The sequence below is a fragment of the Megachile rotundata genome, chromosome 6, assembly GCF_050947335.1.
Source record: "Megachile rotundata isolate GNS110a chromosome 6, iyMegRotu1, whole genome shotgun sequence".
NCBI lineage: Eukaryota > Metazoa > Arthropoda > Insecta > Hymenoptera > Megachilidae > Megachile > Megachile rotundata.
In genome coordinates this window covers 14559442-14578128 of record NC_134988.1, presented here as the reverse complement: position 1 = coordinate 14578128, position 18687 = coordinate 14559442, and the positions used below count along the sequence as shown (strand labels likewise).

The following is an 18687-nucleotide window of genomic DNA, read 5'->3' as shown; positions in this document are numbered from 1 at the left end:
ATCCAGCAGCGTCGACTCTGATATCGCAGGATAGGACAGTACAGATTGCTATTAATACAGTTATCCATAGAGACTCGTGTTTAGATCGATCGATCGCAGAAAATGATAAACACTGCTGCAGATTAGTGGGCGTTTCCCAAATAAAGTCGCAATCTGTCGTGTCATATATTGCATACATTACACGTGCAATTGATTTTGTAACGCAACTTAATTGCGAATAAATTACATGTCATCGTTAATCTAAAAAAATAGAGAGAACATTTTTTTGTAAATAAATAATCACAAAAATTAATCTTCTGATATTAACGAAGTCTTTGAAACAATTTTTATAATAACAATTTTACACGTATGAACATATTCCTTTGGAAATAAACATATGAGAAAATTTATTGTGTTGGAAGTATTGATTACTTGATGTGTTATACACATACATCATTTATAGCTATACGTTTCCTAGTATCATATGCAACTACCTGAAACACACTACCACAATCGATGCATTATAATAGAGTAATAGAATTTATGATGAGCAAAAAACGTACCTCAAAAATGACCATTACCTTTACACACACCTAATAAAAGTAATTGTATATAAGTGAAAAGGTAATACAATTTATAACCACCGAGCAATAAAAATTTCTTACTCAAACACAAGTTGGTAATTACTACTTTTCTGGCTAATAGTCATTACCAACTTATTCTTCTCTTGTCACAATAAGAAACCTGATAATATATCAAGGAAAATGGGGCTATTATTGACAATTGTTATTTAGATATACGTCTCTTGATTGCACAAATTAAAGATACAGTCTGATGACCGAATGTTCCAATTTTTATTTTGATACATTTTTAAAGTAAAATCGTTTATACGACTCTTAAGTATAGTTCACAAAATATCTCTATAAAAAATATTACAAAATGTTAGGTACAAAATACTGGAATAATAAAGTAATTCTTCATTTTTAATTCTTGCATTAAATAGTAATTCTTGCATTTTTTTAAAACCGAAGTCTCCTCAGACCAACACATAAAATAAACAAGAAAGAGTATCAATTTTCCAAAAACTTCAAAAGTCATAGATACTGGTGATTATTTCTAACCCTTTCGGTTTTCGCAAGATGAAAAGATCGCACAAATTACTTCATTGCAAGGTAATCATTAAAAACTAAATACCCAGCAACCGAGAGTTCCGAAGGCGGTTCCAAAGCAGCGGGGACTGTCCTCGATTTAGGGAAACGATTAGTCTTCTCGTGGGACAAGTCATGGAGGATTTGCCGCGATACCAGGAACCGTAACGTTGTGATTATTGTAATTAAATCGTCCCTGCGGGCACCGGTAAAGGGTACAAAACGGCTCTTCCTCCCATTTCGTATCCTCCTCCGTCTAAATAATATTTCCGTTTCTTTTTGCCTCCTGTTCCTCTTCCTTTCTTCGGCTACCTGCATCCCCGGAGCAACCTTTCTCCTCTGAACCCCTTATCGACGATTTTGAGAAGGCGGTAATTATTCTTCGCACTCTGTCCGTGATTATGACGCGATAAATCCTCGTGGTTTCGAAATTACTGTAAGAACTTTGTTGCTGAATGGAACTTGGATTGCGGAATGGGTTTTGGGGTGTAGGTGTTTTGATTGTTGGAAATTTGGGGATTTGGGGATTTGGGGATTTGAGGATTTAGGGATTTGGGAATTTGGGAATTTGCAAATTTGGGGATTTGCAGGTTTAGGAATTTGGGAATTTGGGAGCTTGCAAATTTGGAGATTTAGGGATTTGAAAATTTGCAGATTTAGGGATTTGGGGATTTGGAAATTTGGGAATTTGAGAATTTGGAAATTTGGAAATTTGGGAATTTGGGAATTTGCAAATTTGGGGATTTGCAGATTTAGGAATTTGGGAATTTGGGAGCTTGCAAATTTGGAGATTTAGGGATTTGGAAATTTGCAGATTTAGGGATTTGGGGATTTGGAAATTTGGGAATTTGGAAATTTGGGAATTTGGGAATTTGGGAATTTGGGAATTTGGGAATTTGGGAATTTGCAAATTTGGGGATTTGCAGATTTAGGAATTTGGGAATTTGGGAGCTTGCAAATTTGGAGATTTAGGGATTTGGGGATTTGGGGATTTGGAAATTTGGGAATTTGGGAATTTGCAGATTTAAGAATTTGGGAATTTGGGAGCTTGCAAATTTGGAGATTTAGGGATTTGGAAATTTGCAGATTTAGGGATTTGGGGATTTGGAAATTTGAGAATTTGGAAATTTGGGAATTTGAGAATTTGGGAATTTGCAAATTTGGGGATTTGCAGATTTAGGAATTTGGGAATTTGGGAGCTTGCAAATTTGGAGATTTAGGGATTTGGGGATTTGGGGATTTGGAAATTTGGGAATTTGGGAATTTGCAAATTTGGGGATTTGCAGATTTAGGGATTTGGGAATTTGGGAGCTTGAAAATTTGAAGATTTAGGGATTTGGAAATTTGCAGATTTGGGGATTTGGAAATTTGGGAATTTGCAAACTTGGGTATTTGGGAATTTGCAAATTTGGGTATTTGGGAATTTGGGAATTTAGAAATTGGGGAATTTGCAAATTTGGGAATTTGGGAATTTAGAAATTGGGGAATTTGCAAATTTGGAGATTTGGGAATTTGGAGATTTAGAAATTAAAAATTTATAGGATTTGAAGATTCAACAATTGAACAAGTCAACAATTCAACAATTCATTATTTTGTCAACTTAATATACTCCAACAAGAAAGAATTTCCAATTCTAAAAATATAAGAATATTAAAAGCTTGAAAATTACATAACCTAGAAACTAAATCTTCTAATCTGAAAATTTTTCAATTTATTTTATTTTGTACCATTCATTTAATAAACTCCCAATCATTATACTACATAACACATACAAGGTTATAAATACTTAAACACATATCAATATATAAAAAGAGAAATCGATCATGGATACAACAATGACACCGAGCTAATGAAAAAGAATATAGGACGAACCGCTTTGTTTACCCGGTTTTTCATTATGCTTTACGGTCGACGAGGGGTGCGAGTATTAATTAAAGTTAAACAAGGCTAACTGCCCAGCAAGCAGGTTAACTGCTGGCCATTGTCGAGAAAACGTGATAGTTGAACGAATAGAAGCAAACCTCTAACAGGGTGCACAATAAAATGGTGGTGAAAAGAAATCGTTGAATGAATGATTCGGGTCTACCTTCTTTCAATTGATTTCAGGTCACTTAATTTTTGTGAAAGCTTAAATTTATTTTATTATCGTTTTTATTATTATAGTGTTCTTTTTCTTTAAATCTTTTGAAAGTCGAAGGAAAGAGAACAATTGAAAGGTGAGGAATTTTTCTGGAGGTATTGATAGTTTTGTTAGGAGTTTTCTAGTGATATTACTTATTTATATGTACTCTGGGTATAGAAATAATAATTAGTAAAAATTATTTAAAAATAGTTAACAAATTTTGTAGAAGTGAAAGTGAATGAGCTTGCAAGAATTCATTAATCAGTAAAGTATTGATTAAAATATTAAATTATTATTATCAAGTATTGATTTAATCTCTAAAATTTTCTATATAATGCTTGATTACTAAAAGCTTCATATTAAATAAAAATTAAATATCTATAAATACTGTGTACATGAAAAAATTCTAAAAATTCAAACTTAAATTTTTTCCAATTTGCAACTTTCTTAAAATTTAAAAAATATATAATAAAGCCTAGAAATGATCAAAGTTATCAACGAAAATTTAAAGAACATGTATACTTAAAAGCTAAGGTAAAAAAAATATAAAAAAAGATTTCGAGAACCATTTTAAAAATTTTTATTTAATTTTCAGATAACAAAAGGGAAAGTTTGAAATAAAGAAGAGGAAGTATAAAATAGTCATGTTGTTCCAATTAATTTCTATTTCCAGTCAATAACAACAATATTTAAATATACATTAGAATAGACTAGGGCAATAGCATTTTTTGGTATAACTACGCGCTAACACGCTTATCCTCCATTTTTGCACATCCCAGTTCGATTACAAATACACGCTAATTACTTAATAGAAACGCTCATACAATCTGCGAATGCGTAAGAAGGTCAAAGACAAAACACTTTTCAGACACGAAATAAACGCAGCTACGAAATCTTCAACGATTGGAATCTTTAAGTGATTATCTACATTGTTCGACAGCGTCAGATGCTTTGAAGATGTTACAAATTTGTTCAAAACAATTGTAAACTAACTTAGGTTATTGTTCTAAACAATTTTCTTATGTTAAAGTCAAGAGATGCTTAAAAGATACATGATAATCTTTTTTTTTTACATTTTTTTTGGTTTGCAAGGTTAAAATAAATAATTAAGAGATAAATTAACTATCAAGAAAATTGGTTTTTCTTGTTTTAAAACGTTTTCCAAGTTGTTTGGTATTGCTTTAAACAAATTTATTTTTTATCCGCAAAGCAAATGACCTATCTTCTATTTACAACAGCCTTAAGTTAATGGTGCGGTGTCCCTTTAGTTTTTTCTTTGTATAAGATGATACTCTAACTGCTAGACTAGCTTTTCATACTTCTTGTAACTACACAATAATTCAATATTGCCATTATTTTGTATTGTTTGATATTTCTTGTTTTTATATTTTTAATTTAGCAAATTTTCAAGTTGGCAGGTTTTAAAATTTTTAGATCAAATCTAAAGATTTTTGAAGTAGCAGAGCTTCAAATTTTTGGATCTCTAAGACTTTTGGTATAGAAATTTGGAAATTTCATAGTCTCAAAATTCCCGAATTTCTGAGTCCCCAAATTCTGAAATTTCTAAGTTCTAAAATTACCAAATTCTCACGTCCCCAAATTTCCAAATCCCCAGATTCTCACGTTCCCAAATTCCCAAATCCCCAAACTCTCACGTCTCCAAATTCTCACATCCCCAAATTCTCACGTCCCTAAACTCTCACACCCCCAAATTCTCACGTCCCCAAATTCCCAAATCCCCAAATTCTCACGTCCCCAAATACCCAAATCCCCAAACTCTCGCGTCTCCAAATTCTCACATCGCCAAATTCTCAAAACCCCAAATTCTCACATCCCCAATCTCTCACACCCCCAAATGCTCACGTCCCCAAATTCCCAATTTCCCAAATTCTCACGTCCCCAAATTCCCAAATCCCCAAATTCTCACGTCCCCAAATTCCCAAATTCCCAAATCCCCAAATCCCCAAATTCCCAAATCCCCAAATTCCCAAATCCCCAAATTCCCAAATCCCCAAATTCCCAAATCCCCAAATTCCCAAATCCCCAAATTCCCAAATCCCCAAATTCCTAAATCCCCAAATTCCTAAATCCCCAAATTCTAAAATCTCTAAACTCCCAAATCTCCAAATTCTAAAATCCCCAAACTCCCAAATCCCCAAATTCTCACATCCTCAAATCCCCAAATCCTCAAACTCCCAAATTAAAAAATAAAAAACCTTCCAACTCCAAAAAACACCATACAGTTCTAACCACAAAATATTAGCACCGCACAATACAAAATATAACAACATCAGTCACCAAAGTTACATCCTAAAAAACCAGTCTAGCAGTTAAAAATGCCAACAATACACAAAAAAAAAAACTAGAAGGATCATACAATGGTAACGCGATTAAGTAACGAAAACCAGAAAGACCCGGTCTATCCGGCCATTAAATAAGAGCCACAACGACGCGACAACCTCCACGAGTGTCAGGTATAAACTACACGTATGTACAAGACATGGGTGGTCCAAGAGGGTCAACATGGAACCCTGGCTAGATTAAACGAGCGAAAAAAAGAAACGATCTTTGGGACTATTTACAGGTCACTGGTGAGAGAAGAAGATGGCGCGTGGATAACTACCAGAAGGTGTCCCTTTTGGCTTATCTGATCGAGAATTCCTAATTTTCGGGAGAGAAAAACCAAGGGGACAGAACAGGAAATTCGATTTAACGTTTCGATAGTCGAAAACACCTTGCTTCTAGGGATAGATCGTTGTCTCGGACGCATAGTGACCAATTATTTTGACGCCTCTCGAGATACCCCTTGTTAATTCACCGTATGGTGTTCGAGGGTTTCGTTTCACGACCTTATCGCGACAGACCTCTGCTAACTCTACTTCCTTCTTCTGTTACATCTTCTCCGTTTCTTTCATTTCAAATTTTCTTTTCTAAAGTTTTGAAATTCGGACAATGGTGTATTATTTGAGAAACCTCTGGAAACTGAATGACTGATCAAATTGAAAAATGTAAATGAAATACTGCTACTTAAATATTATTTTATAATTATTATTATAATTGTATTAAATATTATTATATAATAAGTAGTCTCATAGTATTGAATACTATTATATAATAATATTATTTAAGAGTTCAGGTTGAAAAATGTCTTCTGAATTGTTTGAATTTTCTGAACTATTCAAATGAATTTAACTTAATTCAATTTTTGAGAGGCAGAAAGAAATTGAGTTAGAGGATCGACTAAACCGTAATGACCGTATTGTTTAACAATAGAATACTGTAAATAACTGTCGAGATAATTAATTGTAAATAATGTGAAGGTACTCGGAAATTGTACGAAACGTAGCTTTACGAAGGGTTTTCCTATTATTTTACAATTAAATATCGATACACGACTATTTACACGTAAGAAGAAGGGGGATGAAACGCCAGGATCATCCCCTTCTTTCGATAAACAGCGCCGAATAATTTAAATGAAGCCATATTTACAACATGACGTATGATACATTCGAGATCAGTGTGCTTCGTTAGAAAACGATAATCATATTCGTTCGGGAAATCATTTTCGTACAATGGTTAAATTTTGAACGCAAGAAAAAATGAAGTGACTCGCAAGATACATGTCTTGTAGAATTATAAATAACTGTAACTGTTAAAGTTTGGAATTAATAAAATCAGAGCTGTAAAAAGTAATCAATCTTTGATCAAACATTGATGCTGTTTATATCTATCCCTGATCAAGAACTGATTGGGTGACTTCTAAGCGTGTTAGACATGAAAGATAGTTCACCCTGCAATTGTAAATAACTATTATAAACTTTTGAGTTAAATTATCTCGGATTTGCGAAAAGTGATCTTTGACCAAAAATTGATCTTTCTCTTCGGATCAATTCTTGATTAAGAACTAGTGATGGGTTTGATCAATAGCTGATCGTCCAGAATATCAGTCCTTGATCAAAAACCAATGGATCCTTGATCAAAAACTGACCATTCAGAATGATCAATCCTCGACAAAAAACTAAAAAGTCTCCAATAAAAAATTGATCATTCAGAACGACCAATCCTCGACCAAAAACCGATCTTCAAAATCAAAAACGCTGTCCTGAAGAAGAAACAAACTGTATCTTGAAACCCGAAACTATTCCAATCCCAGAACTATGCTTGAATTTACCAGCAAACTCAGTTAAGTATTTAAAATTGTACCAAATTACCCCAAAAAAGAATACTAAGCAAACCAAGAATCGCCGAGTCAAAAAGAAACTTGTGCAACGAAGCTATGATTTTTCTAAGAGTCTTTCTTAAGAACGAAGCACACTAACTCCAGCAGAGTGAGAATGTCGACAACAAAAAGGACAAAGGAGTCCCTTAACGTCTCATAATGTCTTCTATACTGAAACCGAGCTTAGGGGTGGTGGTGCTGGTCCTCTGAATCGGGATCAGTCCACTCACCCTCTCCGCCATCTGCCTGACGGTCGTAGAAGCGTTGATCCTGGATTCCGACGCGACCGGTGTTTCCATCCTCAAATCCTGTGGCACGTCCGTGTGCGTCAAGAGATGCGTCTTCAGATTGCTTCTTTGATTGAAACTCCTGGAGCAGACAGGACATTTGTGCGGCGATTCCTCCATGTGGAGGATCTTGTGCACGGCCAGAGTCCTGCTCTGACAGAAGCCTTTCCCGCATTCGCTGCATTTGAACGGTTTTTCTTTGCTGTGGATGTACCTGGAAAAGAGGAGGTCGTTTATTAGCGGCGAATTCGATTTGGGTCGCGATTTTAAGTTTGGGGAGATTTGAGGATTTAGGGCTGATAAGGGATACGTGAATGTTATTGCTGAATCAGGAACTTTGGATTGGAGAATTTGATATTTCAAATATATATGAGATGACAAGGATTTAATAGAGTTACTTTGATTTTAATTGATCTAAACATGACCCTTTGAGACCAATGTATGAGGTGTAACCTAGGGTTAATATTGAAGGATCAACATTGGTGAATTTGACAAATTTCAGTTCTCAAATGTTCATATTTCTGAATTTCTACATTGTCAAGACTTTAAATTATAGAACTTGCAATTTGCAAAATGTCCACATACCAAAATACTTACAATTAGACATCTAAACATCAAAATTCCTAAATTTACCTATATACAAATCCATAGATTTTCAAATATTCAAATTTGCCTATACTCGAATTCCCAAATACTTATACTTGTAAATATGCATACTTCCAGATTTCACATTAACAAATTCTTCCACCAGCAAATCCTTAATTTCTCAAATTCCTAAATTAGATTTTACATAGATTCTACATCTGTAAATTCCTAAATTCTTATATTCATAGATACTCAAATTCTATGTACACAAATCCGTAGACCTTCAAACTCCTATGTTTCCCAATTTCTTTACTTCCAAATATTTTGATGAAGTAACCGTAAATATACAAATCCCCAATTCACCACATATTTCAGTTCTCTAATGTCTAACCTAAATCTCTAAGCTCGTAAACTCATCTCTACACATTCAAATCTCGAAACGTCAAACAACAAACGTCTCTTTCCCCCCATCTGTCATATATTCCCCAGTTAGATTAGCCATCGTAAACTCACCGATGATCCCGCAGATGATCCTGCCTCCTAAACGCCTTCCCGCAGATATCGCAGGAGTAAGGTCTCTCATCCGTGTGCGTCCTCTCGTGAATCAGCAGATTATAGCTTTTGGTGAACTGTCTATTACAGAACTTGCATATGAACTGTTTCTTGGGCCTCTGTCCGGGCAATCTCCTGGCGAGAAAGGAGGCGGGAGGCGGTACCGGAAGCGCGGGATGCAGTCCCTGATGACCCTGATGATGATAAGGATGCGTGGACGCGGTCTGAGGGCAACAACCCCTGACGGCCAGCAGCGCAGCACCTCTCAGCCAGTTATCCAGAAACGCTGCTTGGTAGCCGACATTTTGTCCAGTCGGTTGCTGCACGAATCTGCTGGTCAATTGCTGGGACCTGATCCACCTGGGCGACGAGAGCATCTGCTGCTGCTGCTGCTGGTGCATCGATCTGTCGAGCGTGGGCGGCGTGTGCGGAGGTGTCAGCGGCTCCATCTTCGTCTCCATGATTCGAACAGAACTGTATCCTTCGGGATCCTCGCTGGCACTAGGAGAACACGAGGCTCGCGGTCGCTCGGGCAGACGGTCGTTCGCCGACTGTGTTTACCAAGCTCATGTGTGTCCGGCGGAAGACGAAAGCGCGGCCACAAGAAGGAGGCGAAAGATCGTTGTTGCGGAAAAAAGAAGAAGACGTTGCCTCGAGAGTCGGCGCGGTACTAAATGCCAACAGGCAGTCGTCGATGTTCCAGGGTCGCTAGTTACCTGGCGCCAAGGGGACACGGTGGCTCCTCCTACCGTGCCCTGAACGTTGGACACGCCGGTTGGCGGCTCGACTTCCACAGGGGCGGAGCTTCCGGGTCAGGGTGACCCCCCCAGGCGTCGCGACGCTCATCCACCCGAGAAGCTCCACCGAGCTTCTAAGCTTTGGAAGCTTGGCGGAGGAGCCGGCTTACCGGGAACCAGATTCGCGCTGCCGGTCCCCGGGCTTCGGGACGTTATTCCACCGACTTTAATTGATCGCCAATATAATTAACGGTACAAAGGTGTACGCGTGCCTTTGCCGACGATGCTCCCATGTTTTATAAGTTCGACGATACTGCAATCGAGTGGACCACTCGGGAAAGGGAATTCAATTCGAGGGGTTGTTTTTTAAATGGAATGCTTTCGAATTTCATTTGTTCGATGATGTTTCGATGATCGCTATTCTTTTTACTGGAATTTGTATGGGGAAAATTTTTACTGTAAGGGGCGTGTGTTGAGATGTACAGGGTATATCAAAATATATGAGTTTAGAGGAATATGTACTTGTAAATTAGATACGTTAATTTGGTTAAGGGTGAGATTTTACTCTTTTACACTTTTTTATGATTTTTATGACTGAAGTGTTCCTTCTATTAAAGACTAATAAACGGGTCTTTGAATAATGTGCTGTAATCCGTTTTTAAGGAATGACTGTAAAGAGTAAAAAAGTAATCCTATTACTCTTCTTAGTACAAAATGGCGGATTGTCAATTAAAAAAAACAGTCATTCAGAATAAAATGATTATTAGTTATTTAATATAATATTCAAAATAAATATACATCTATTATTTCAACTGTGATAAATTATATAACACAAGAATATTAGAATTTTCCACAATGTTATTTATTTTAATAACAAAACTATTACCGAACGCATCGATTTTCACTCTCTGCATCGAAAACTTGTGAACAAACTTATCAACAATTTTGCATACATTATCTATTGGTTGCAACAATTTGTTAAAATACTGAAAAATATCGAGCAGGAAAGTTTCAACGAAAAACACTGTGCGTGATTGAAAGAGAAATTACATTCTCGTGCTTTCATAATTTTACACGTATCGATACATTGTTTTTATAACATCGTTGTGTTTACTTCTGACGTAATAAAAAAGAATGAAGGTGATTTTAATCGAATTGAAACTTTTATCAAAGTTTATTTATAACATTTATTCTTATTTTTTTATATTTATTTATTAGTGTTAAGATATATAATTATACATTCTTTAGAACATATAATTTTTTACATCAAAATTTATTGTAAACTTTTACTGTACACTTATGAACAGCTGTGTCTTGGATTGTAATCAATCGATATAAATTTGCGAATATTGATATTGGTCGAATAAGAAACGAAAGCCGACAACTAACGCGTCATATCGTAGGCGGTATACTGTTATCGATAAGAATACGTGGTAAACCGGCTTATCGATTTATGACCGTGCAGACAGCGTGACACCGACGTACAAACTCGTGGTACATATTCGCGAGATTAGAATAAACCTTTGATGTTCACTACTTGCACTTTGGACGTTCCTTTAACTTCATCTTTGTCAGGTCCGAAATAGTTGCAAAAAATTCTCAATATTCCAGAATTCAAAAGTTCCAAACTTATAGTGTTCCGAAGACTGAGAGTTCCAAATTTGTATAGTTTGGAAACTCTAAAGATCCAAAGTCTTAAAAGTAAAAAATTTTCAAGTCCCAACTTTTCAAAATTTCAAAATTCTGGAGTTCCAAAGTCTTCAGCTTCTCAACCTCGACAATTCCGAAACTCTGAAGTCCCAGAATCTCACAGGTCCAAAATTCTCAAATCCCAGAGTTCCAAGATACCAAAATCTCAAAATCCAAAAATCCCTAAATCCCAAAATTCTAAAGTCCCAAAATCCGAAAATTCCAAAATCGCTAAATCCCAAAATACCAAAACTTCAAAATCCCAAAACTCCAAAATCCCTAAATCCCTAAATCCCAAAATACCAAAATTCCAAAATCCCTAAATCCCAAAATACCAAAACTCCAAAATCCCAAAATCCCTAAATCCCAAAATACCAAAACTCCAAAATCCCAAAATACCAAAACTTCAAAATTCCAAAATCCCTAAATCCCAAAATACCAAAATCCCTAAATCCCAAAATCCCAAAATCCCAAAATCCCAAAATCCCAAAATCCCAAAATCCCAAAATCCCAAAATCCCAAAATCCCAAAATCCCTAAATCCCAAAATACCAAAATCCCAAAATCCCAAAATCCCAAAATCCCAAAAACCCAAAATTCATCATAACTCTAATAATCCATGCATGCACCCATTCCACCATGTATTTTCACATAAATGTTCTTAAAAAAAGTTTCCCATTGAAGCCAGAAGAAGACACAGCACAGAGCAGAAGATGGACAAAGAATACTTGGGAACTTGGCTGTCGTATAATTTCGCAAAATGTTTAGCATACAAAGACAAATATAATGGTCGCCGAGATGAGGTTGCGACGAGATCACGGGCCTCGGGCAGGGATGGTTAATTCAGTTTCAAGCTCCATCAGCCAGACACATCCCCTTGCTTGCCTCCATAGTCCCTTGCTGGCTCTTCTCATCCCCTCAACGTCTTTGTACATCGCCGTCACTACTTTTATCTCCTTTTTCTTATCAATTTTTCCATATATTCTTCATCTACGGACAAACACATTAATTTCGTACAAACATAATTAAGGTTTTTAACCATTACTGATGCAATTTACATTCAGTTATTTGTAAGGTAGATTCTCGTTAACGGTAGATTCTTAGTATGGTCATAAAAATTGTATAGTGTGATTTTATAATTACTGATAAGATAGTGGAGTATTAAGGTTTTGAAGAGTTTTTAGTATTTTGAAGTTTCGAATGAAAATTATTTATCGAAATGAGTCGGATTCGTTCACTCTTGTCTTGTTGTATAAAATTTATTAAACATTGAAGTTATGAAGCTTAATATTAAATTTTGAAGTTATGAAGCTTAATATTAAACATTAAAGTTATGAAGCTTAATATTAAACATTGAAGTTATGAAGCTTAATATTAAACATTGAAGTTATGAAGCTTAATATTAAACACTGAAGTTATGAAGCTTAATATTAAACATTGAAGTATAATAATATAAAGTTTAATACTAGATATTCAAGTTCAACATTAAACATTGTAACATAACATAAATCACATCAACTTTCACATCAACATTAATATTTCTTCCTTTTCATCAAACTCTCTCTTTTATCTTCCACTTAAACCTTCCCTAAACCTAACCTATTTCTCTCTCTATACTTGAATTTCCCGCCAAGAATTTCCAAAACAAAATAGCCTACAACATCCAATTTCTTTCAATACATTATAATTATTAAAAGAGTTCCTTTCCTGATTTGGATACGAATTTAGCGTTTTCGCTTCCTGCAGAAGCAAGATAACGTTAAGCAACGGTTCCGATAATGATAAGCACACGGCTGCAATCGCGATGTTTACTCGTATAATCGAAGACAGACATTTAATGTTGCAAATTCTGATTGGCTATAAGATACAGGACGGGCCGATACATGTTCTGTATACACTCGATAAAATTATAATCTTCTATTTTTGAACTTCAAATAAAACAGACAGGCTGTCGCGCACGTTTAAGCTTCGTTTAATTTATCTTTGAGTACGGTGAATATTATCTGGACATTTTGTTATTAAGAATATTTTTAAGACACTTTACTATTAAGAATATTTTTCAGATACTTTATTATTAAGAGTATTACTGAGACATTTTATTATTAGAAATATTATTGGGACATTTTATTATGAAAAATACCATTAAGACAGATATTCAATATTCTTATATATTTTTACATTTTTTAAAAACAATTTTTTTATATTTTTTCCAAACTCCGTCTTTTATTTAAAATGCATAAAGTGTCTAAATACCTCAATTTTGAACAAATAAGTTAGCATATCTTCATCAAGATCCACTCTGTTCAATCCATACGTATAAATATAATATTTAATATGTGTACCCATAAAAATTTATGAAGTTGCAAAAGCGTAAATAAGATATAAAAAGAAAAAAAGTCCATCGAAAGGCAGCAGACAGCGTGACTCCATAGACACATGGTCTTGGTTCTTTTCTTCTTCTTGGTTGCAGCTCTTCAGCTCGAGGCACTCGAATATCCACGCCAAGGGATGACAGGCTGTTTGTAATATAACTTTCGAAGCTAATCACCGACTTCACGGTAGACTGAAAACTTTATCTCGAACGACCTCTTGTCGATCCCCAATTACAGTTGCAGACGTTTTTTCTTTCTTCTGAATTTCTTTTTTAACGAAGTGCAGGAATGTCACCCTGTGGAAGCGTATATTTGTGTCAGTGTTGTGGGAAAATTTGGTGGGACACCCTAAATTACCCTTAAAAATTTATCACCTGAAACGTTAAATAAAACAAGCACTGTGAAGTACTTAACATACTTCACATATTTATTGTAATGGACTTTGTAATATAATATATAAGAAAGTTAAAAATGTTCATTGATAATTAAGTTTACAATATTCATAGTTGTAATGGAAATATTTATTGACGATTACAAATTAAAATATTTACTGACAATTATAGTTATGACATTTATTAACAATTACAGCTAAAATATTTACTGATAACAATTAAAATTGTTCGCTAATATTTACAATTAAAATGTTACAATTGCAATAATTACTACAATTTGCTACCAAATATTTATTACAAAAGCTGTCAATTTACATCTGTTTCTATAAACTCATAAAATTTCTTTAAAAAAAGAATCTTGAACTAAATAATACACTCCATAAACCTAATTTCAGAATCTCAATATAAAATACCTATCTACCTCCATTTTCTCCATACAACTCCTTCAACAAAATGGCCGTTCTCAAGAATTACACTCCACAGTATAAATCCATATTACAAAAGAGATGTCTGCGTATTTTTTAAAGTAGCCTCGAAGGTCAAATAACAAGAACAAGGAGCATTTTAAAGTTCGTTATTTTTCAAGTTTCCAGCACAGATGTCCTCCACCGCAGGAATCGAGTTACGACAAAAACACGAAGAAAAGGACCTCGTACGTTCTTTCCGAATGCAGCCTGCTTGTCTGCAGATTTCTTTTTGGTGGCAACGATCCTTGTTCTGTTCAACTTATTTAAAAAGGGATTGTCTCATAATTTATTTGGACCACACAGGAATTACACGGTGTTAAGTATCCACTGCGTTTTGTCAATTATGTAAGCTGGTCAGTGAAATAGATGGACGGAGTTGGACCAATTATGGAAAAGTTTGGGAATGGATTGATGTTTGTTTTTTTTTTATTTTTGGGTGATTGTGAATTTCTGAATTGTGGGATTTCTGAATTTTCGAATTCCAAGATTTCCGAATTTCTGAATTTTCGAATTCCAAGATTTCCAAATTTCTAAATTCCCAAATTCCAAAATTTCCGAATTTCAAAATTTCCAAATTCCTAAATTCCCAAATTCCAAAATTCTCGAATTCCATAATTCTCGAATTCCAAAAATGCCGAATTCCAAAATTTTCGAATTCCAAAATTACCGAATTCCAAAATTACCGAATTCCTAAATTTCCGAATTCCAAAATTCCCGAATTCCAAATTTTCCGAATTCCTAGTATTTCAAATTCCAAAATTTCCAAATTCCTAAATTCCCGAATTCCTATTGTCCCAAATTTCCACATTCCCGAATTCGCAAAAATCCAAATTTCCACATTTCCAAATTCTGCCCTTCTCTACCCACTTCTCGATTTTCCAAACCTTCTAATTACCACCCTTCCAAAAGTACATTTCCTTCTAAAATTCCCAAATAATCCTTGAAATCCGCAGCTACCATTCAATCGATCCACCACCTAACCTTCTTAAGATTTACCGTACCGATAAATCGCAATCCCCCAGTCATCTGTGACCCACATGGTAAAGCAGATTTAGTCCCGTTCATAAGATGAAACTTGTATTAAACCGTTTTCATGCACGGGTTAGTACCTGCCCGTAAATCCTCTGGAATCAGCACGACTTTACAGATTGGCACCGTTTCACACAACCGGGGAATTCCCGATGTGTCGAAAGAGACTATATTTACCCGTAAAATATTGGATATTGTCTTAGCAGCGTTTCCATGAAAATCAACGCGGCTCTTCGTGCAAAATCAAATTTGTCTAGGTCGCTCCGGAAATCCTTTAGTCATTTTCCTCCTCCATCGTTCTTCTATCTCCGATCTTTCTCTCCTTCTTCGTGTTTTTTTTTTTTTATCTTTCCTACTTCTCTTGTTGCGTTTTTAGACCGTTGACTTCGAAAAGGTCGACCGGAAGCGGGTGCGGCACGAGCCTCTAAGATCCTCTTCGTGGTCTAGCAGGATTACAATACCGAACGTTTTATGATTTTATTGCTGAACGGCAATTGAAAATGAAAGGTACAACACTCCTTTTCTTCTGGGAGGCTTCGTGTTCTCTAGGTTAATAGTTTAGACCAGGTAATTTCTGACCGGGGATTTTTTATTTCGCTTGCTTGAGCTACTGATCGAAATTTTGGGAGTGGACTTTCTTTTGGAAGTTCATAAGGTTGATACTGTGTAAGTAGAGAAACTTTTAAGGACGTGTTTGGCAATGTTTATCTAGATTGTATGTGTGATTAGTATCTTTGGAATCATTTAAGATTTAGACTAATTACATAAATAAGATCGGGCTGATCTTTTAATATCATTTTTAAAATTGTAGTATTTTTTTCTAAGTTGATTTTGTGATTTTGTGATCAAAAATTGTATTGATATTTTAAAATCAATTTTAATATACAAATGATTAAAAACTATCTGTGTTAAATTTTTCTAAATTGCTTTTAATATTTAATAATGTAAAATTATAGTATTTTTTTCTAAGTTGATTTTGTGAATTTTTGAACAAAAATTGTATTGATATTTTTAAATCAATTTTAATATGCAATTGATCAAAAAGTAGCTGTGTTAAATTTTTTTAAATTGTTTTTAATATTCAATAATATAAAATTCTCTAAGTTAATTTTATTATTTCATGAACAAAAACTGTAGCAATATTTTAAAATCAATTTTAATATGCAATAATCAAAAAGTATGTGTGTTACATTTTTCTAAATTGCTTTTAATATTCAATAATATATAATTCTCTAAGTTGATTTTATTATTTCATGAACAAAAACTGCAGCAATATTTTTAAATCAATTTTAATATACATTTGATCAAAAAGTATGTGTGTTACATTTTTCTAAATTGCTTTTAATATTCAATAATATATAATTCTCTAACTTGATTTTATTATTTCATGAACAAAAACTGCAGCAATATTTTAAAATCAATTTTAATATGCAATAATCAAAAAGTACTTTTGTGTTACATTTTTCTAAATTGCTTTTAATATTCATTAACATAAAATTCTCTAAGTTAATTTTATTATTTTATGAACAAAGACTGCAGCAATATTTTAAAATCAATTTTAAGTACCTAATTTTTGTGAACTGATATAATAATCAGAAACGACAGTAATTTAACCTAAATGAATCTTAATTAGCCTTGGAAGTTTGTTCATACATGACCGCAATAGAGTGGTAGCGATAAAATTTTTAGTGAAAGCTGGTGATATTAAAATCACCGTGGAACAGCAGTTTCGAAGGAGTCCGTTACTCCTACTGCAGAGTCGTAAAAATAATAAACATAAATGCATAAACCGTTGTTTGCGGATTATAAAGTAAAAACCCGTCCTACCTAGCAGTCTACCGAAGGCCTCTGCCAACGAAACTACCATCCTGTCCAAAATATTGCCATAGCTTTTCTGTGCTTTCGTGTGTTATTGTACTAGCCGTGGAAAATAAAAGTTGCCCCATGAAATGGCTTTTCCATGGATCCTTCAAGCACTATGTTCCTTCAGTTCAACTTTCTTTGATTTTTCATTCACAGTTTTTTTAATAACTTTAAAAGTGCGACTTTAAAAGTTTGATAAATTTTTGTTTTGTTACTGAATATAAAATAATTAAAAATTAAGTGTAAATTTAAAAAATATAATAACGGAGAGATTATTGTAAACGAAAACTGAAACAAAATTCTGGTTTTCTCAGTTATTCAGAATGAAAGTGTTATTCGAGACAAATATCACCACCGTTAACTTCAACATCAACGATTTTCCACCCCCGAAAAACAATCACAGTTTCCATACCTGTCCCAGAAAAATTAGGTCAGTCAACATTTATTGGGCCCTATTAAACTTTACGATAGGATCCTGAAATCGGAGGGAACCGTGCAAGAAACTGACCAGAGCCTCTTCCTTCTCCCAACTTATTTCATGGGGTTATCCTGAACATCTTATCTGCCAACGAATAATAAATCGGCTCTGTGAAAGTAAACGGTTTTTCAAACTTTGACTACCGTTTGCTAAACGATTTCTTCAAAGGGTTAGTTTTTAGTAGTTCAAAAATAATTTATTTATGAAGCTTATTTTTAAGAAGGTTCTTTAATCTCATTGAGGTTTATGAGTGAAGACATATATCTATATTTGGCAAGTTGTTAAAAAGAAATTTTAAGTTCAAATACAAATTTGATGTAATATATTAATTTTTGTAGATATTCAATTTGTTTATTAATTAGATATGATTTTTATTTTAAATGTTTTGCATGAGTTCATTTATGGATGTTCAAAAATTTCCATCTTTCATTTAGCTTTGTTTGTACGTGTTCTTTAATGTCCTCCTTTATAAATACATGTTCTTTAATGTCCTCCTTTATATATACATGTTCTTTAATGTCCTCCTTTATATGTACATGTCCTCTAATATCCTCTTATATTTATATTTATGTTTCCTAACATTGTCTGATATTAATGCATTTATTTTCTAATATCTTCTTATGTTTTCATTTATGTTGTCCAATATTTTTTTGTATAATAAACCCACATCTTCTATCTTCTTGTTATTAAACGTTTTTTAATATCTTCTTATAGTTAACATCTTTTAAAATCTTTTTATTATTTAATGTCTTTTAATATCTTCGTACAG

The 18687-nt window shown here is 34.1% G+C and overlaps 1 protein-coding gene across 1 annotated transcript; it reads right to left on the bottom strand.

Moving 5' to 3' along the window:
• Positions 1-3896: 3896 nt before the first annotated feature.
• Positions 3897-9756, bottom strand: odd (odd skipped). The gene is made up of 2 exons (XM_003704219.3): positions 8854-9756; positions 3897-7969 (listed from the first exon to the last, which is right to left on the bottom strand). Exons 1-2 carry the CDS (start codon positions 9351-9353, stop codon positions 7615-7617), a joined length of 855 nt encoding a protein of 284 aa, XP_003704267.1. The 5' UTR covers positions 9354-9756; the 3' UTR covers positions 3897-7614.
• Positions 9757-18687: the final 8931 nt, after the last annotated feature.